This window comes from Aulonocara stuartgranti (assembly GCF_965226115.1).
Source record: "Aulonocara stuartgranti genome assembly, chromosome: 5".
NCBI classification, from domain to species: domain Eukaryota; kingdom Metazoa; phylum Chordata; class Actinopteri; order Cichliformes; family Cichlidae; genus Aulonocara; species Aulonocara stuartgranti.
The window spans coordinates 25,143,206-25,165,352 of record NC_138943.1 but is presented as its reverse complement, the minus strand read 5'-3'; the positions used below and the strand labels follow the sequence as shown (position 1 = coordinate 25,165,352).

At 40.4% G+C, this 22,147-nt stretch overlaps 1 protein-coding gene across 2 annotated transcripts in view; it reads left to right on the top strand.

Annotated features, from left to right (window-relative positions):
* Positions 1 to 9,172: 9,172 nt before the first annotated feature.
* cpne5b (copine Vb) overlaps positions 9,173 to 22,147 on the top strand; it is a 137,560-nt gene continuing 124,585 nt past the window's right edge. For both annotated transcript variants that reach the window (XM_082534788.1, XM_082534787.1), the window contains exon 1: positions 9,173 to 9,389. In XM_082534788.1, the coding sequence (XP_082390914.1) occupies positions 9,271 to 9,389 (119 nt within the window). In that variant the 5' untranslated portion in view covers positions 9,173 to 9,270. The remainder of the gene's footprint in view (positions 9,390 to 22,147) is intronic.

The following is a 22,147-nucleotide window of genomic DNA, read 5'->3' as shown; positions in this document are numbered from 1 at the left end:
GAAGTTCAAAGCTAATGTATGATACACATTCACCAGCATGAAAGGTGCTTTTGTTTCAGTTTTAATAATAAATAGAACTAAAATTGACATTGTCGCAACTGCTCAGTGTGTTATGAGCTGCCACTTATGAAGCACACACACTTTTCCAACTGAATTCTTAAAACCTTACTTTATATGACTGATCCTAAATGGACAATAACAGAAATGACACTTTATTATATAATTTATTAGATTCCCCCCCTTTTTGATGATAATACAAGCGAGGAGGAGCGACATTATGGAAACGAGCCCAACTGTGGAAAAGGATTAAGACTGAGACAGAAGATGAAACACAAAAAAGAAAGGAGTTTGGTTTTGAGTGCTGGCTGGGGAAGAAGAAGAATCATGTTGAGGGGGGGAGGGGTTACAATAAATGGGAAGCTGCAGGCTTATTATTTTAAATAAAATGAAGACGCAGTAGGAAGCACCTCCAGTGTGACATTAAGGGAGGTAAACTGAGAACATGCTCCACACATATTGAATAGGGAACTGAACAAATGTGTGGAGCGCAAAAGCTGAACAATTTGCTAATGCTATACCTTGAAAGAACATATATACGGATAATAACTGTGGAATTAGAGCCTTTATAGCGAATGATTGACACTTTAGGTTAGAACCTTATTCACTCTACATAAATTCACACTTAGGAAGAGAAATAAGTGAGAGGTACTCTGAGAGACAGTCGTGAACTGAGGATATTAGCGCTGAAGAACTAATAAACTTCTTTTTCTGCAAAAAAACAAACCACTGTTTTTCACTCAAACAGCAAGCATTTGCACATTTGTGCACCCACTGAGCACAGCCTTGGACTATCACCCATATACCACAGTCTAATCCCATTATGCACTCTCTCTTTGAGTCCGGGTTTACGCACACCCCGACGCTCTGTGGTACCAGGCTTATTCACATCAGAGGGACACTCAGTCATTCATGAACACAGACGGAAAAAGCACAGTGCTGATTTAATAATTATGTTTAGTGGGAGCTTTTGTGAAACACTGTTCATGAGTGTATAATATACTGAATACTTAATTAATTGACAGATTAGTCATATTCAAGTAGGCAGGTTCACTAGAAATGACTCAGCTATAAGGCCAGAGACACATTCAGTGTCACTGTCATAGGTGAAATCCAACGCTTTCTTTGTTTGTCACTGACAAACTTTACAGTCCAGAGCTAATTGGCTTCATATTATGACATTAACAATGTAATTATAATTCGGAGATGTTCACTGAATCATTTTCTCAGTTTTAAAGGAACAATTTTTCATTTTGAGAAGTACACTTCTTGCCAAGAGTCGAATAAGAAGATCTGTTCCACACAGGTTCTGATTTCCCTTAGTGGCTGCTGTCCTGAGACCACAGTGCGCCTCTACAGTTATACAACAATTACCTCAAACCATTATGATGAGCCCAAACTCCTTTGATGATTTCCCCTTTGCTGTGATGAAGACCTGAAACTATTTTAGAATATGCTATCCTCCTGTCGCCATAATTATCTCCAGTGCGTAACTGTGACCTCTGACTATTTAATTTGGCTAAGATGTGACAGCGCCTGGTGTAATCAGTGCAGCTGAGAATAGAGCACCTCACTGTTCTTCCAACAACCAACAACTAAGTCTTGTAAAATGTGGTAAATAAAAAAAAGTGAGTGGTTGACTGAATCAATTTTAACGTGAAGCATCATGCAACGAAGCAGGCGATGGGTTTAGGGCTAAGGGGGCGCTGGTTTGACTCAGTGTTGAGCAGGTGACGCTCTCCCTCTGCTTTCCTCTTACTGTCTGTCAATAATGTTGAAAAAAGCCAAAAAACCCAACCATGGGTTAAGTTCATGATATCTACAGTACTTGCCATCTTGCCAGTTTCCTTAACTCCATGAGAGACAGGGAAATCAGTATTATGGGCAACTGATTAAGGTTGCTGTGAGCTTTATGACCCTAGCTCCAACTTTTGCTTATTGCATACAATTTAAGTTAATCTGGGGAAAGGATCTCTAACCGGAGCTCCACCATCATTAATTGTTAGATGGCTTGTTATGAAGTCTTAGCATAAAGACCTAGGTTGAATCAGTCCAAAGATACCTTTATGGCTCTCTATTTATCTGTAATGTTGTAAGAAAATGGAAAAAAGAAAGGGAACCCCCCCCCAAACGAAACAACAGATTGCACAACATGCTAGCTAGTTTGCCCCGTTCCCATCTTTGTGCTAAACTCACAGGCTGCTGGCTTTAGCTCAGTATTACAAAATATGGAGTTGATCCTCTCATCTAACCTGATCATAAAGGTGTGGAAGTAAGTATGCAACTTATTTGAAAAGTTCCCAGCCAGTAGGTCTAGAAACGATTGATTTCAAGGATAGCTCTGTTTGTGCTGTGCACTATTCTGTATATTTTTTCACTTGGTGAAGTTTTTTTGGATTTAATGTTCCTTTTGTTTGCAATTTTCTCTCTTGTGGCTCTTGAGTCACCCAGCTGAATGTATTTACAACAACATCATCTACATCAAGAATCATAAAATGGGTCACTTTGTGTATGAAAATACAAATACTTTCTCACAGATCATTACAACTGCAGACAAAACAACAGATTTATGACAACAGGTTAAATCACACATAATGTGTTGTGAAATAGCTATTTATTTATAATTTTTTTTCTTTATTTAAATACTTTCCAGTCCCCTTTTGAATCCACTTTCTTGGTATTTCCATGTAATGTGTGTTTCTGCCTCTCACTTTGTCTTCTTCTCTGAGTCTTTTTCTTTTGCTTGCTTTTTTGTGCTGCTTTTCCATGGCAGGAAGTTGTAGGATACCAGAACGGTGAGAAGGTAAGTAGCCATGCCAGTGTATCCACCGATTACGAGACACAGCGGCTGTGCCAGCACGAACAGACAGAACACGTTCATCGACGCGTGGTCGGTCAGCTCCACCCGGTCATCCTGCGCGGCCTTCATCACTCCAAAGAAATACATCAGTGCCAGCGCCGGATAAAAGGCCAGTTCCATCACGATGATGAAGATGACGTGGTGCCTTTGGATTTAACGTGCATAGCATTTAAAAGTAGTTTGTAAAAATCCACTGACTTATTGAGTATTTTCAGAGACACACTCACCCTCATGAAATACGCTCTCTCCCAGACAGAAATCCCTCTCAAGTGTGAAAGAGGCTGTGACAGAAAAACAGACTGGGACCTTTGATCCTTCATCACAACAGTCTTGTCAAACATTAGCCACCTACTTTCTTCCTTATCGGGACACTCGAAGGTTGTTGACATCTCAACGTGATCTGGTGTTTTTTTTTAAAAAAAAACACCCTTTTAAATACTCCACCTGACCAACACAGTGTGCTTTCATGAGCATCATCTAAAAAGTTAGCGCGTTCCTCAACAGTTCTTAAAATATGTCAATTTAACTTTCATTTTTTGAGCACATGAATAAGCTGACTTGTGTGAACTGAATGACGTATCATAAATTAATTACGTTATAAAATCTTGAACTTTACTTTTACACAGCATGTCTCATGAAATGTTATTTTTTTAACATCTTTTGTGATCTGACTTCAAACATACACACAAAAGAAAACTATTCAGTTTGAAAACTATAGACTAAGTTTCAAGAGATCGACATTCGGGGTCAGGAGCACATTCTTTTCCTTTTTTTTTCTAGTGTAGCGTTAGAGAGGAATACTGATACCACTTTAATGTCTGTACACCAAATATGACGCTGCTGCCATTAGTTAGCATAGAAGAAACAGGACTGCCACTTCAGACTTGTGGTGGTAATAACATTTAATTACATGTAATTACAAGGTAATAACCAGGTAATACTTGTATCAACCTTGGTTGTAAGCTGATCCTCTGACTGAAATGTATAAAATGCACAGAACCATTTAGTAACAGTAGTTTGTACTGTAAAGTGTTTGTTTAGGTAGTATAGTAACCTGTCAGGATTACAGAGATAATCTGTGTACAGATGTTTTTACTTAGGACACTATGACCATATTATAATACAGAAATTAAAGCTATTTTATAGCCTTAACTCCCCCCCCCTCCTCCTGCCCCTCCCCCCTTTGTTTGAATGTAATAAAGTAAATATTATATGTTTGATGTTGTGGCTTATTACCTGGAAGCATTTGTGGTAGTTTCTTTGCAACAATAACCATAAAATTGGGGTGAAAAATGCAACTATAGAAAAAGTAATAACAGATTAAACCAAATGCTGGGAGGTATAATGATGACCTGCAAACTATTGTGTTAGTTTTTTCTGTAACAACAATGACTCAGGGCTGGAAATTAAAAAAATGCCCATTCCTATTATATTTCATGGTAATATTTACTACAATTGAAACCCAAGGACCAGAAAAATATTCTGCATTTGCTAAATGGAAATGCTATAATTTTCAAGTCAAGCATAGGTGCTGTGGTTAGTTTAAGTGACATCACCGGGATGTGCAACTTTGTTTTATTAATGTAGCTCTAAAGGGTGAATGGCAATCTAACTCTTTAAATCATAGTTAACAAATCTGTTAATTAGACACGTTTCTTCTTATATCACTATTAATATAATGCAGTGTTAGCATTACTTAGTCATTTTATTGTGGATACATTTTGCTTTGGCATTCCAGCCATAAAATAAAAAAAGGCTTTTTGAGGGCAGTAAAAGGCTAGATAAATAAGGGCCAATTTTAATGGTGCCAGCTTGTGTGACACAGAGCTGAGCACTCCTTGGATTTTCTTCCCTGTAGAAATTTTGCCTTTAGGGATTTCTTTGCCACTGTGCTCTGTATCATTTTCACTTTATTTTCAGTTTTTAAACTCAGACACCACTTATTAGCAAAGACATAAACCCACTCAACATATGGTTCTCTAGTACAAAAAAAAAAAAAAAAAAAGAGCATCCAGGCACCTTCCCATGAGAACTCAGTGATGAACTTTCCCCACAGCAGGAAAACTACTGCATCATTAAAACTTTTGGGTAAGTAGCTGCAAGTCTTCTATCAAGGATTTCATAATTAACTCTAAGAGCTTGTGCGTCTACTGTAGACCTGGAAAAATCTGGTTATTATTATTTTGCCAGTGGCTCTGGCACAGCATGGAGTTCATTGACTTACAAGTACTGCAGGAGCGCACGGGCTGTTAGCCAGCCCATCAGCCACCTATAGGCTGCCATAGTGGCTTCCCACAAATACTGTATATGTGTGTTTCCCTCAGTTTGTCAGTCTTGGAGCAATGATTCATAAAAGCCTTCTTTATGCTGCTTGGCACCTCAGGAGGGATTTGATTTTGGATTAAACCACTGGGCCACAGAGCAGGATTACACTCTGGGAGGGAACATGTGGTCCTTTTGAACTGGGTTTATCAAACCCCCTACTTATCTACAAGGTACAACTGAGTAGACTTGTGTCTTGCAGAGAGGCACACAAAGCCTCAGCACCCATTTTAAATCCAATTTAATCATAATCAGAGGTCATAAGTCAAAACCACAGTATTGATTTAAGCTGCAGCAAATAATTGTTATCGTAATAGTAAAAATAAATAAATAAATCTGAGTTGTGCTAAATTAGAACGACTGTTCCAAATGCTGTTTTGAGCACAGAACTCATAATTTGATTTTGCAGTCTCTCAGCTATGTGGTGATAATTGTGATTTACTTTTGGTACCACTTTAATTCTAAAGGTCCAAATTATCGCCCTGTGGTAGTCAGGATAGGCTCCACCCCCCATGACCTTGTAAAGATTAGCAGATGAAAATGGATGGATGGATGGATGGATGTATGTATGAAGGGTCTACATCAAGTAAATGACACTAAATGCTTCATATAAAAGGTATAATCCCATGTTAAATTTACACTTGATTCTGAAAACTTTGCTTCATTTACAATGACTACATTTCAGAGAAAGACATTTAAAAACCCCACTCAAAGCATTTAATTTGAGTGTTATTGAAGCACAGCCATATAAATCAGAATATAACCTTTAAAAGTTTGATTAAACATTTGAACCCTTTTGTTAAAGATGTTACTTAACACTACTTTGTACTAAAATGAAATTAAAGCTTACTGAGTAATAAAAAAAACACTTTCTTTGGGCTCAATAATTAAAACGAATTGAAAAATATTTGTTAACTGGGAGGTATAAGCACAAAATCTTACAGGTCCCAGAGCTTCTTTAATATTATAATTTCAGATGTTGTGTGTTTTTATATTTAATAGCGCTTGAGCATGAAATCATACACACATTTCATTTTAGAGGAGAAAACATTATTTTAGCGCCGTCACAGGCAGGCTGAAAATACTACCTGTACCTCCACCCCTACCCCCACCGCTTAATGGGGCATCCAAAATGTATTACTTTGTAAAATATTCTTTGTTTCTTAAAAAAAAAAAGAAATGTTAAAACCGCAGGTAAAATAGATTAAACGAGTAAACAAATGTGTCCCTACTTCAGGTGGGTAAAAAAAAAAAAGCTTCATTTTCTTGACAGGGCATTTGTTTGCTTTTGCATAATTGCTTCCAGAAAGGCGATCTTTTTGGACAGCATGACGCAAGTAAGAATAAACACAGTAATTAGCGTTTAGAAAACTGCAGGAAGCTGAGAAAATAGGACGGAGAAGGAGGAAAAGGGGCATTTGAATCTCCTATGGTGTTATTAATGTCACTGGCAGTACAAAGCATTGACCACCTCCGAGTCCGTGGCAGATGGATGGGAATAGCATTTAAAGAAGATGTGCAGTATTTTAGAGGGTTTTGATCACTCAAGTTGACCCCACAATATTAAGAACTAATGTAGCACAGATAATCAGATATTGCTTTTATATGGCCCAATGAAGAATTTATTTGAAAAAATACGTTTGATGGTATGATATATGATCAGAAATTCATAAAATATATATGTTTTTTTAATTAAATCTGCTAATTTGCAAATGAGAATAACTGTTATTTTTTCCCATCTATCTATTTTCTGTCTGTGATTGATGACTATCACTGACCAGATGCAACAAACACAGAGGTATTTTTCTATTTAACTCATACAGTGATGTGTTTTCTTTCTTTTTTGTCAGTAACCAGGAGGCAAAACATTGCTCGGTTTCAACACCCCCTCCCCCACAGAACACCCTGTGTTTTCAGATCACAGCACATGAAGGGGTGGAAATAGATTTCGTTTTGATATGTGGATTCCCAGTTTTTAAGAATATAAATATGCAAAATATGTCGTATTTCTGAAAAGTCTGCCATCCACAGGTTACTACTCAAGGCAAAATAGATAGATATTGTGAAGGTCTTCTTCCTCCCCTTCCTGCATCTTCTTTTTTTTGTTTGTTTTTGTCCTCTGGCCCTGATCCTGCCAACCCACTCTGTGGAACATCTGCAATAGCATGCTCACCCACTCTAAACAGCAAACCCTTAAAATACATGAATCATCCTGGAGAGAAAAGGGTGGGTATGTAGATGTGTGTGCCTCTTTATCTCTGCTTATGGGTGACATATGAGAAAATAATTTGTTTTTATACGTGCACACTGGTGTACGCGTTGGTGAGCACGTGTAAAAGAACGACTGCATGATTGTATGTGTGTGTGTGTGTGTGTGTGTGTGCGCGCGCGTGTGTGTGTGTGTGTGTGTGTGTGTGTGTGTGTGTGTGTGTGTGTGTTCCTGATCCTGAGTTGGAGAGCTGTGTGGGCAGAAGCATCCTGTGCCGGTGTAAATTGATTTCCAGAATCCAGACGCTAGGTGCACTATGCAGGAAAGAGCTGTGTGCTTCTGCACCCATTTATGAAAGGTGGTATAATGGTTTATGGCTGCATGTGTCTCTGTGATGTGTGTGCGAGAGATAGCAATAGGGAAAGGAGAGACAGAGAAATAGACAGAAAAGGTGCAATGACACAGAAAAATCTGATGTCTCTGTTTCCATATTGACCACAAAAGTAACAACTACACTTTTCCAAGTAGGTGAAAAGGGGCTCCTTTCCTGATAATAATGTTTGTTTATTCACAATTTGTGAGAAGAGGACGGACAAATATGTGGAGTGTCAGAACAAGTGAGATAAACAGTGAGGTGATGGAGAGAGACCAGCGCACATGTTGCTTGTATTTAGGAACCATACTTATCCAAAAATGACAAACCCATCACTATCTTGACAGGCAGTGGCATCAGTTTAGCATATTCATTACAATGTGTGTGTGTTTTTAGCTGCACAACAACAGGCTAATGGGGGGATGGATGATGGCCATTAAATCTTTATGTAACTCCCTCACTCTAATCATCATTGATTTTAAATCAGCCAGCATGAACACTTTTTAATTGGCAGTTCTGACTGTCTGAAAGTGTTGTGTACAAGCCTTCCATCAAAGAAAGATGGGAAACATTTGCACGTTTGACTGTGTAAGCACTTAAAGCTGATCCTGCTGTTTTTCTTTCTTAAAAAAAAATATCTCAATGGTTCACTGTGGTGTTGAATTTCTTTACTGTTTCGCATTCTGTTATGCCTTCTCAAAAGTCCAATATATAAAATGTTCCAATATAAAAAATAAAAAATAGATGACTAAATATTGTGCTCCAGCTTTGCTCTTCAGCCGTCTAAACATGGGTTGTCCCGACCAGCAGGACTGCTTCCAATTTGCATTCAGTCTCACAAGCATCCTTCAGGACAAGCAGCTTTTTGATGCCACGCCTTAGAAAAAGTCCAAAAATACGAAATAACATCAATTAGTCATCTGCTATGACTGACACTGGAGTGCACGCTGAAGAGGAGGCTACACAGGATGTTGCAGGGTGACAACAGCAGCGCCAGTGTACAGGGTTGCCAGCACTTGATTGTAATTCCGTGTGGGAGGAGGATGGGTGGGTTTAAGTGTATGTAGTCATTCCTCTTCACACGCTCCGCTGTGCGCACACGGTGAAGACAAAAGCAGAGCGCGGTCCACCTCTCCATGTGACGTCCAGCAGGTCGGTGAAAGCGCAACAGTAATCTCAGAAATCAAGAAAAAAAAATAAGTATTTACGCTGCGCAGAGTTAACCAAGTGCGCCCTTTTCCTTTTCCCCCCCTGGGTGTTCCCTCACTGGGTACTCTCCTCTCCATCCTCTTCAGCTTCAACATTTGTGAAGTGGCTGCCTCACCCGGTCGGACCGGAGGCCGTCTGGTCTCTGATCTGTTATCAGGAGTCACCGGAGACTCGCTGCGCACCGCCGGCGCCAGGCTGTGCGCCTCTCGGATCACACCCGAGCCACCACGAGCTCTGGCGATGGACATGATGGAAGGAGACGTTATGGACAAGCTGGAAGACACGTCATCGGTGTACGACTTCGACCCGATCACCGGCAACATTCCGGCCACCAAAGTAGAGATCACCGTCTCCTGTAGGTGAGTCGACGCGTCCGCAGAGAGCGGAGAGCGCAGCGGACCACCGGCGGTCAGGAAAGTTCGGTGTTCGGACTGCATGTTAGAGCTGTGCTAGAAAAGTTGTGAAAAGCGCCCCACCCAACTCATCCTATACGTGTAGCTGCAGATTTTGCTGTGCAGACCGTTAGTTTCCATGGTTTGGTTTACAAGGAAAGTTGTTTGTATCATTTTTTTCTACTTAAACTCTCAGTGTACGTGTGTGCATTTATTTGAGAAAAAGTTCCAATTTCCCTTGAACTTTTCAAGTATTTCCAATTTGCCATCAAAAAAAGTGTCTGAAAATGTGCACAACATCACATTATTTCGTTTCCCTGTGTATACATATTCAAGGTTAAATCTGGGAGGAAATCTTTTATGCTGCCAGCTCTTTCTGTTGAAACACTGTTTGAGGACAAAATAATTCCATGTGACATAATACATCACCAAACATGGTAATAATTATATATTAGACAGATCCTTTAATGTGACATCTTTTCAGCCAGAAGCCTCTTTCATGCTGTGCCCATTGTAACCGCTGGCTGCTTTCAGAACACTAAAAGCCTCATTCTTACCTCCCCTACACTCTTTAAAAAGTAGTGGATGTTAAAGATTCAAAGGTTTGCATCACGTTCACACAGCGCCCGTGTCCTTGGCCTCAAGCTTACTCCCATTTTTATTATTTTTCAGTACAAAAGGATTCAGAAAGCCTCTCGGGAAGAGAAATCCACCCTCACCAAATGAATCTCCCTACAGTGCTCGTTCAGTGAGAATAGACAGTCACTCCTCTCCCCATTAGAAGAAGGTTTTAAAGTCAAGGCTTTCAATGTCTTTCACCTCTCAGACACTCCAGTGCTGGCATGTGTGAGCACACACACATGCACATACACACTGAACCGCACATGAATGTTTCTGGTCTTTGATGCTGGATTTTGGGTTGGTGAGCCACTGAAGCAGAGTGAGTTTGAGCTATAACAAGCTGCGTGTGCATTATTGATGCGCTTTCTGGCGTTCAGAGAAGCTCGCTGCCACATTATTCGTCTCAGAGTAAAAAAAACAAAAACCCCAAAACATAGCCCTGCTTGGAATTTACTGAATGAACAGCCATTGTGCTGCTGGGCGATGGTGGGGAATCAGCTTAGATGACGAATGGGTAGCAAACTGGTTGCCTACCAATGAAAGACCTGCACGCTCTTGGATTTTGATGTTTCTCAGCCTGTAATGATGAGGCGAATGGAATTATATCATTGCTGATACGCAATTAAGCACCATTCAGGTAAATAATGAGTCCCATTCTGACAAACCCCAGCATATATGCAAATGGTTCCTCTGCATGTGTGTACATTTGTGCTGATGTGTGATTAAAATAAAAAAGAGGGAGAAAACCAAAGCAGTGGTGCACAACCCTCCTGGCAGAAAGAAGAAGAGTTTGTTGAGAGGAAATCATTAATTGAAAGGAGAAGGTCGATGCATCTCCCTCCTGCTTCACTGCCACCTTGTTTGTGTCTGTGAGACAGATCGAGAGTTCGAAAAGCTAAGAGTTCATCTTATGTTTGATGTCTTGGTAATTTAGACTTTTATTAAAGGCAGGAAGATGTATAGATGGTCTTTACCTGTACATAAATGGTCTATACTCATACATACTCAAACCAAGCGCTACAAGCTCTCTACTTAAGGGCTTGTCCTTACTGTGATCATGCCACACATAGGAAGAAATGCTAATGAGCTACACACACCTAAGTGCAAAAGGTTGCTCACATAACCCCATAGTAGGGATTTTGCTTTGTAGACTACAATCCCTGCTCTCTGTAATAGCTAACAACAGGCTACTCTATCAGCCACAATTGAAGCAGAGGAAATCAACAGTTAAATCTCTCTGTCACAGTCAAATACTTCTAATAACAGTTCAAGGCCTCACAAATCCTCTACAGATGTTGTGTGACTCAGATTCCTATTGAGGAGATGAGCCTCCCCGTTGGCTCTTCTATGCAGTTCTCCCTTTGTCATTATGTCCGTGCGCGCTCTGAAACCTCGAAACCATGATGATAGTCGTTCCCTCCGGGTTAATACCCCCTATTACAGGCTGCACCCCCTGCTTTTGACATCGTGTTATTATCAGGACCAGTGACAAACAGAGAGCGCTGAGCGGGCACAGGATCAGGGGAAAAGAGGGAAAATGACAAGAATTGAAATGTCTTTAATTCAAGGCAAGGAGAAGCATGAGAGATTTGGGGTGGTAGGACATTTTTGTCATATAAAAGAGATCATCCTTTTCCAATCAGAAGCTCTTCGGAATATTCACCAAATAGATTTAGCTTCTACGACACATCGCTGACAGTCCTTCGGTTATGTCTGTCACCATGCTCGCATTGCTCGCTTACGTTTGATGTGTAACTTGCGGCACATTTGTTTTGTGAGAGAGCCTGGCCTTTGGAAATGAAAGACCGGTGAGACGGTTTGACACGGCAGAAAGAAGAAAAAATATTGGGGGCCAACACTGAACGTGTGGTTTCTCTTAAAATGGTGTTTACACACCCACAGGGATTGCCAGTCAATGGTCATCTTCTGAAGGTCAGTGATGAGAAGAGGGCACAACCTGCACTAGAACAGAAATGCAGTGGAAAAGCTCGGCTTTCATTCAGCCCTTTATTATATCCCTCTTTGCCATTTGCTTCATTTTCTAACTGTCCAGTCAGTTCAACAAAATAAAGCAGTACTTATGCATCTAAGGCCATTTACCAGTGTCCCAGTCAGCTCTGGGGACACTGACTGGCTTGTTTATTGAAGAGCAGGTCTGTCAGCTGCCAAGCGTGATACGGTGAAAAGCAGCAGACTCACCTGGCATGATGTGATGGTGTGTTACAGTGTTGGAGCTTGCATAAACATAAGCTTAGAGTATGAGCTGCATTTCGAAGCTGCCATTGTAGACCAGTGATTGGACCTAGCATTCGTTTTTGCCATTCATTACCATTCAGTAACAGAGAACATGAAGGGCTTTCTAGCACCTCATCTCAATGGCAATCACCTGGCTAACATCATTTGGAGGAGGGCACGAGATAAAAAGCTTCATTATTTAATTCCGATGGTTAGAAGAGCCTGTCAAACCTTTAAAATGCTTTAGTGTTGATAAATTACATTTAGGGTTTTTCAGATATCACCTTTAATCTGTTTTTCAGCAAAAAAAAAAAGAAGATATGCGCTGAGCTTAGGTGATGAAATATTCATACATGAAAGGCACACACAGGGGCACAGTCGGAGCATGCGGTTAAGTTAAAAATTTACTGGAGTCATTTTAAAATGTGAAAGGATGTTAATTTTGGGACAGTTGATAACAATAGAGTTAATAGGGCTCAAAAAGCATTTGATATTTTTTTTGCCTAAATTGAGGATAATTTCAATAATAATGGTTTGAGGAGTTCTAATTTAGAAGTCATACAGGGATGAAAAAATTGAAAAAAAAAACAAACCCAAACAGCTGGTGCTGTCTTAAAGATGTGCTTAACCAGAGTTTTACAAGGTACTTGCCAGATTACAGTTCTTGCGTAGAGTTAGGCTCCCCGTCTTCTTGTCAGGGAAGATAGTCTTTGCATTTCTGGGATCACTGCAATGCTGTCAAATTAATTTGTAATTTGTGACCCTTCCCGGTTGGCTGGGAAAGTGCCTCAAATGTTTGCACAGCTCTGTACAAGCAAGGGACTGATTAGGGTTAAGAGAAGTGAGGTGTGATTTCTACAGAGCACTGGGTCAAAGTTCACATTGACTGAATGCAGCGCGGAGACCCAATTATACCATTAATGGATCGTCCTTTTCTTCGAGAGCGACTTCTAATCTAAGGGCTTCCCTAAGGCTGAAGATAGATCTTGTAGCTGCTGAATTTTACTTTAATTGGTGGCTTGTGGTAGTGATATAATAATTCTATTCTTGTAGTTAGTGCATAGTTTGCTAACAGGAGGTGGTGGTGGTGGGGTTGACGTGGGATTTCACAGCTTGGTTTTGAGTGCAGGCAGTGGATGTGTTGCGGTGATTAAATTCCTCTGCTAAATGCCTGGATGGTCTGCATTTGCATATAGAAACTTGTACTTATGAGAGCCCTGTTTTAAGCATCTGCTAGCTTCCTTTACAGATCTGGGACAGAAAGCGTCTCACAGAGCGTAGAAAAGCCCTAAGGAGATCCTGCACCGCTGCTTATTATCACTCTGGTTTCCCTTGCCTTTCACATTGCGTCTCTCTCGGTCTGAGCTCTTTTAGTGTGAATGTGTACTGCACCACAAGCTTCACTGAAGCTTATTAGCCTCATGAAGAATGCTGTGTATAAAACATGAGCTCAGCTTTGCAAACCACAATATAATTATCTTCCAGATGACTCCCCACTGCTGTGAAAAGTAAGACAAACCTCTTTCTGTCTCTCTCTCTCTGAAACACACACACACACACACACACAGTAATTTTTAAACACTACAGAGAAAGAACACTGCACGATGTCACACAGCCTAACTGACTTTAGTTTGTTAGGCTGTGTGGGAAAAAGAGAAATAGAGGTAGGGAAGGAAAGATAGTGTGGATGGTTAGGATGTAGATAAAGAAAGGCTGAGATGAGAAACACAGTGAGCTGGATACACTCATCATTGCACAGTAACTGGAAGGCAGTTACTGTCTGTCAAGCTAATCAAGTTCGCAGATGACACCACCGTCATTGGGCTCATCTCGGACGGGGATGAGTCTGCCTACAGGAGGGAGGTTGAACGTCTGGTGTCTTGGTGCAGCCACAACAACCTGGTGCTGAATGCCCAGAAGACAGTGGAGATTATTGTGGACTTCAGGAAGCACACAGCCCCACTCCCCCCCATCATCCTGACTGACACCCCCATCACCTCTGTGGACTCATTCCGCTTCCTGGGTACCACCATCACCCAGGACCTGAAGTGGGAGCCCACCATCACCTCCGTCATCAAGAAAGCCCAGCAGAGGATGTACTTCCTGAGGCAGCTGAAGAAATTCAACCTGCCAACACGGACGATGATGCAGTTCTACACTGCAATCATCGAGTCCATCCTCACCTCCTCCATCACCGTGTGGTACGCTGGAGCCACTATCAGGGACAAACAGAGACTGCAGCGTGTTGTGCGCTCTGCTGAGAAGGTGATTGGCTGCAGACTCCCATCTCTGCAGGACCTGTACACCTCCAGGACTCTGCGGCGTGCACCCCGGATCTCAGCTGACCCTTCTCACCCTGGACACAGTCTGTTTGACCTGCTCCCCTCAGGCAGGAGGCTCCGGTCCATTCGCACCAGAACCTCTCGCCACAAGAACAGTTTCTTCCCCTCTGCTGTTGGACACATGAACAATAACCACATGATTGTCCCCGCCACTAACACATGACCCTACGCTGTGTTACTGCATCATTTCATGTTTGGCACTGATCACCACCTGCACTCATGTATATATCTTTCTACGTAGCACTCATAATTCTTATTCTCATGTATATATCTCATGTATATCTCATGCACATATCTTTCTTTCTACATAGCACTTTAATTCTTATTGTCTGCACTGAAGCACCGCAGCAATTTCCTAATGTTGTAAACCTCAACATCTGGCAATAAACCCATTCTGATTCTGATTCTGATTCTGATGTAAATTCAATAAGAAGACCCCCCCCCCCCCCACACACACACACACCACATACCACCCTGAAAAAAGAGGGGGGGAAGTAAAAAAGTAATTGGATTTATTGAGAATATTTCTGCTCCTCTCAGCAGGTTAAGTTTACAAATAGACTGCAGGTTTGTCTTAGTACCTGATGTGATGCTTTACTGAAATGTTAGCAACAGAAGTAAATGAGAAAGCACAACACAGTAATGATCTGTGGGCAATATAAACAGGTTGTGAACATACGGTTGGCATATCTATGGCACACAGGTGCATATTTAAACACTTAGCAGTTTGAAGGAGAATAATCATTCATGTCTATGACCACCTGGTGAATCGGGCCTAACTTTTACTCAGCTCTTGGTTTCACCAATACATTACCATCAAATACTGTGATAAAGGTTGCAGAAGAGTAGTTAGCACTGTTGCTTCATAGTGAGAAGGGTCCTGGTTGGCTGTGGCTTTTACAGTTACTGTTTGCGTGTTCATTTTCTGTCTACATGGGTTTTCTTTCAAAGACAGCCCTGGTAATTGCTTGTTCTAAACTTGATGCCAATGAGAAATTGTGTTTTTGTATATTTGACCCTGTCGCCGATGTTTAATGCAACTAAATAACATTTCAGGGGACAATTCTTTTTAGGTTTCTTGCAGTCTTGAAACAGTGGACCTTTTCAGATTGTCACAGTTCTCAGAGTCATCTGATGTATTGGTGTTTCATCATGTATCAATTACAACTAACTGCAATATCAGTTACAGCCACTATCTAACACCTCAGGCAAGTGAAATGGAGTTTAATTTAAATAACTCAAGGACTTGGTAATAAAACACTTTAGTCTGCTTTGCTATTGAAAATATAATTTGAAATCTTTGTTAAAAATGACTTTTAACCCCTACAATAATTTAAATGTCAAATTATGTCAAATTCTTCATAAAATACTTTATTCTGTGATATAAAATAAAAAACAAAAAACAAACTCCCATTCAGTTTTAAACTGAGAGCAAACTGATTCCTTTTCCCCCCATACTGATGCATCAAGCCTTTGAAGCAATTTCAAAGGCAACATGGTCACAACTTCATTGCACATGGTGGCAGTAATTTTGTTCATGTTCTGTAACCCATGTTTTTCCCAGTGTGATTGTAGCCTTTGTTTCCTTAATTTTCTATCCGTGCAAAAGATTCCAGCAGAACTGCAAATCTTTTGCACGGATAGAAAATTAAGGATTAATCTGCCTTTGAGGCCTTTGTGAATATGGGAGCAGCTGGACAAAGCTTTTATGTTTATATATAAATCAAGCTCTAAAAAGGAATTTCCAGATCATTACTCTAAATATTCTGCTAATTACAGTAAGCCATGGTCATTAGGCAGAGCAAGCCACAAAAATAAGACTAGATTTATCTTAAATTGAACAAGCTGAAACAAGGGAGCAAAAGGAAAAAAGAAGTAAAGACATGTTTCTTAAGACAAATGTCTCTCAAATAAAATATGCACGTCTTCTCTAAAAAACAACAACAAAAAAAACAAGAAACCCCAGAGGTGATCTACTGTCTGAAGCTTTATATAACGGTGGAGAACAACGATCCTAACAGTTAAACTATAGTCATTCTGCTCTTGCAGTTCCTCCTTTAGTTTAGGTTTAGTTTCTTATTTTCTGGAACAGTCTTATGACATTTCGTTGTGCTTGTTGAGGCTACACTGATATCATTCCTTTTCCTTTTACTCTGTGCTTCTTAAGTTTCCCTCTGTGTAAGCTGAAGATGAGCTACCACCTAGGACCATATGGCACTCTAACACCTGCAACACTGACGAGGCTGCTCCAGTGCCACTCTGACTGTAACTACCACCTACACAGCCGTGTCCTTTTGGGGGCCAAAACACAAAATCTTGAGACAGTACCTGATAACCTCACTTTTCTTCCTGTCCCGCTTTGCTGGATTTTTGTAGCTAACCAGTAAACAGCTGTGCGATCGCTGGCATGCATGTATGAGTGCTAAGACTATACTGTTCTATAACAGCAACAGTTCACTTGGGAGTCAAATTAAACCAGTGTGTGAAGTGTGGAAGCAGCACAGATTAAATACACATCAGGAGCGGTTCTGGCTTTGTTGTTTTTGCATTGATCTACAAAAAGCATATTGTATTTTGTTGCGTCTGTGTGGAGCTGTTTGCGTGCAAAAGGACATTTAGATTCTGTTACAGCATGAAGCACTCTCTTTTCTTGACCTAGCAGAACCAATTGAGCGTTTTCTACACTCTAATTTCTTCACCAACACAGTGAATTGATGCATTTACTATGTTTCGTAGTGGGTTTTTTTTGTTTTTTGCCTTTTTAAATTCCTTTTACAGTGCCTTGTGTGCACTGATAGACAGGCTGTGACTAATGCTTTCAGTAAATCGATAAAATGGACTGTGGGCATACAGAAGAGATTAAACGTGCACATGTCAAGAGCTTGAATCCACCTTTTAAAAGCAATGTTTTCTTTGCCCACTCATTTGTTTCATACGAATGAAAAACAAAATGTCATCATCTTTTGCCCCTAAAAAACTGCCTTGTGTTTTTTTTTGTTCACTATTATTACACTGATATTATAAAGATGCTAATTTTCATCCGTCACTCTTCGCCCTACACCCAATAATCCCCTCCAGCCCTGACAGCAGCACTGTTCAGTTGTCAGCATCTTCACAGAGCAATGCCTATAATCAGCTCTGTCAGCCCTGCTACTGAGAATTAACTGTCTCGTTCCTGCAGCCATCAAATTCTTCCATCCTGAATGCTTGTATCAAGCTCGTATCTTGCAGCTCTTACTCCAGAGTGAGAGAGAATCTCCTTGAATGCCAACGAGGCCTGGTGAGACCGTCGACGACAGCCACTGAACATAGGCGATGTTAAGTTCAGAGGAAGAAGGGTAACACTCTCCTCGAGTGTTAATGATGGTTCACTGTCATGCTGGCTTTAGTGGCTGAGAGGCTGGAACGAGGCTTTGATCTGTGCTCTCTGGCTGACAGGACTTGCTGGGTCTCTGGCAGGAGGAGGGACGTCATGGGAAGACAAAGTCAAATTTGTGATAAAGGACTGGAGAAATGGAAGATCACCTAAACGCCTTGCTTGGTGTCCTAAATAGCTACACTGTGACCAGTAAACATGTTAGAGGGCAAACATTAATTTCAAGTTGAGGTGGAGAAAGGGTGCCGTGGCTAAGACCTTTGAAATGCAACCTCGCTGTGACTTTGGTGACAGTGAAATTGATTTGTTTTTTCCTGAGAAACATAAACATAGCTCCAATTACATATTTTTCTTTACAAAGCTCTAGTATGCTCCCCAAACCCATTCTTAGCAGGTTTTTAGCTTAAACGATTCCCCGATAAGGAATCTTTTCACAGCCGTGTTCCATAATTTATGTGATATATACCTGCAATGCTCGCTTTTGACCCGAAACCTTCAGAATAATTTTCCTCTTTACAAGGTAGACACTTTTTTTTATTTCCTTTTCGACTTTAGCTCTTTTTAATCCTCATCTTATCAGTGTTGCTACAGTCAGATCTGTTCTGATGAGCGAAAGCTCCAGTGTTCATATCTTTATTTCCAGACAAAAGCAAACAATACGGGAGGGTGCAGATGTTTCCATAATAGCAAACAAGGTTCAAACTGATTAAATAGCATATTTTGATATTATAAAAAGATTCGCAACAAAGGACCATTATTTTTGAAGCGTGGCTATGTGCTGGAATAACACAGACACAGCCATATTCAAACCAGGCATTTACTCATTTGCATACATACTGGGAAATCAGCAATTTGTTGTCTTAGTGTGCTTTGAAGGTAGGGATTAATATATATGTGCATGTTTGATCTGCATGCGGAGGCTCACACATCACCTAAATAGTTTGTTTAATTGTAGGATCTTTTAATAATATCTGAGCAAGGTCTATAGCTCACTTGTGTCAGAGACCTTATTAGCATTTTGTCAAAGTAGCACCAGACTTTGGGATTAGTATTGGAATCTCATGAGTCTTATTCCATAATTGGATTCATTTGGCTTTTCAGCTGGAGCTTTTGGACACATATCTGCAGGCACTCAACATGATAGTGGTGTTTGTTGAGAAAACAGATGCATGTTACCTGTTTAATGCTTTTAGGTACTTGCATGTTATTCAGACCAGCAGTAGCCAACAATGTACTAGAGCTATCAAAATGCATTTTGGTTGTAGATAGTGTACAGGCCCAGGAGATCAGTAATAAACGTGGAATATAAAATATGTATACAAAACCCACTAACTCAAAGATTCGCTGTGCCTTCTGTGCAACGAGAAGTCACAGTTTGTACTTGGGTCATTTGGGATATGCATGAAATCCCTTCCAGCGGAGCTGTAATAGTGTCTGGTGAGTTTCCAAAGTCATCTGAAAGACAGACATACCTGACAAAGATTCAGTTTATGCATCTGAAGTCGAAAAATAAAACTCAACAATAAAATGCACTAAAAATCAAAAGCTTCTAATAAACAAGACAGGTGCACGAACAGCCATTTACCGTGCGTGAATCGCGCCCATTGTGCTGTGGTAGGAGCATCTGTCCTCGACATATGTGATGGAGTAATAGGAGCTTAATAGCTCTCACTCGGAGCTATTCAGGAAGGTGAGTCACAGCTGTGGACAGCTATCATCACCTGGCAACTAAAAAGATGATGTTTTTCACCTTAACGGGCACCCAGACACTGCGGGTGATGCATTTTAATTCACTTCATTGAACTAATTAGTTTCGAATGGGATACCCATACAGCTGATTGGACCTCCATTTGTTGGCGGGTCAATAATACTATAACACTCAGCTAACTAGCTGCTTAGAGCTATCTGACTCTCAATGGGCTGGCTCCTGCCACAAAAGCTTTAAACACATTGCAGCATTTCATCAGCAACATGCTCGTTCAGAGGTTTTTTTTAATGGTCCTGTTAGTCTTTGAATACATTTCTTGACAGGATGATTTGAATTTGTTTCTGTGGAGCTTATAATTAGAAATAATTAGCGATACGCCTTAGCTCATGAGCTTAGTCTGTTACTGAAATGTGCTGGTTGGCTCTGATGCTAATTTTCCCAGCGTTTTATCAGCAAACATATTGCTGTGTTGAATTGAAGTCATACATCTATTAGTGTGTGTCTAATTTAACTAAATCCTATAAGATCATTTTTTATTAAAAGTCACTTTTTAAATTTCCACTTGGCTTTTCATTGTGACCTGTAAGCTTCAGAGTATATACTGTGCACCTCAGCGTAATTCTTCAGTATGTAGGGCAGCGTGAGACTCTCTAATATTGTGGGTTGAGTTACTTTGGTTGCTAAGGACATACATTATAACCATGGTAACTAAAAAAATGTCAAAGAACTTTGTTGGGTAAGTCTGTCTTAATAAAAATAATTTTTAACAAAGGTTTGTAAGGTAAAGCAGTCCAAGAGAGGACTTGAATGCTTGTCTTGTGGTTGGAGTTCTTGGGATGGTGCCATGTGTCACCCCACCAGACGCATGACACCATCATACGCAGGTATGCAAGTTTGTCTTCTTCCTCAAGTTGTAAAATGACATTAAACTGGTGTCTCACTGCATTGGAAAAAGATGCCAAATGGATACCACTTTCAGCTTGTGATAGGTGGGAGTGTTTTGTTTAACGCTCTTTTGAATTCTTCACTAACTGTGCCTGTTAAAAGCTGTTTGTTGACACTCTAAAGCCAGAAATTCCAAATGAAATCAGGTATTAAGATTTTTATCACAAGCGAGAGTCAAAAAAAAATGAATGAAAGCAGTCTAACAGTGTCATTGTTTATACAAACTGTTGGGCCGTCAGCATCTTGTAGTGAATGATGCACGATTGAATTCACTCCTCAGAGTAGATGTGAAATTGTTTGCCTATTCTCAGGCCGCAGGGCTATTTCAGCTCTGGCTCTGAGCCCTTCAGTGCGGGATAGGATGATTGGGCAAGATGGGCATGTGTGGTACAGCAAAACTGGAGAGTGTGAAAAGTGTGTGGGTGAGATGACTAGTTTTGATTATGGAGCTACCAATGCCCTGAGGGAAAATAGATAATGAATGAGTGAAAAAAATATGTGTGTGTGTGTGTGTGTGTGTGTGTGTGTGTGTGTGTGTGTGTGAGTGCCTGTCTTGTTCTCTAGGCTGCCTATTGATTGCATATGTGATGGTTTAGGACAGTTATTGTTACGGATCATTTCTGGACTCAAACAAATAACTGCACATATAGCTGAATAAACATTTTTCTGTCATCTCTTAAAATAAGTTAGTTCCCCACTCCAAGGACTGCTGTAATGAAAGGATAGCAGTTTCTTAGCCCTACACTGAAAGGAGTGAAAACTTCTCAAAGCAGCTAAGACATTTATGGACTTTTGAAGTTATTTTATTTCAGAAATATTGACATTTACTATATATTGTGATTTTTCTGCAAATCTAAGCTGGAAGTGTGGCTGAAATTAGTCTGCAGGATCAATTATTTATGAAGTTTATCTTACTGAATCTTTACCGTAGCTTTCAGAGCTCCTTTTTTATATCTAAGGTACAATGATTGATTTATGCATGCTGAAGAATCATAGTAACTATGCATCATAATGGTAAAGAGAGGTGATTAAAGTGACTTTGAGTGCCACTGGGAGTTCTGATAATTTCAGAAATTGTGGATCTGTGTGCATTTTCCTCAAAAGATCTCTCTCTGAAATAGTCTGAACACCCCCCCCCCCCAGCCTGTTTTGTATGAGCGCTTCACACTGCTGGTGATGTAATGGTATGGAGGACATTTTCTTGCCACACCCTACCTGAATATTGGTGGTGACACACCTTGTCATTAAGCTCAAATGATCTTAAACTGGTTCATTGAGCAATACAGTTTTTTCACTGTACTCAAACGGTCTCCACAGTCACCAAACCTCAGTCCAATCGGGATTTGGTGGCACGGGACAATGATATCAAGGGTGTGCAGAAACAAATCTCCAGCAACTGTGTGACGCGGTCTCTATGATCCAAAGTCTGTGAGGAATGACCGTAGCACCTTGTTAAATCTATGCCACAAAGAATGAAGGCAGTTTTGAAGGTAAATGT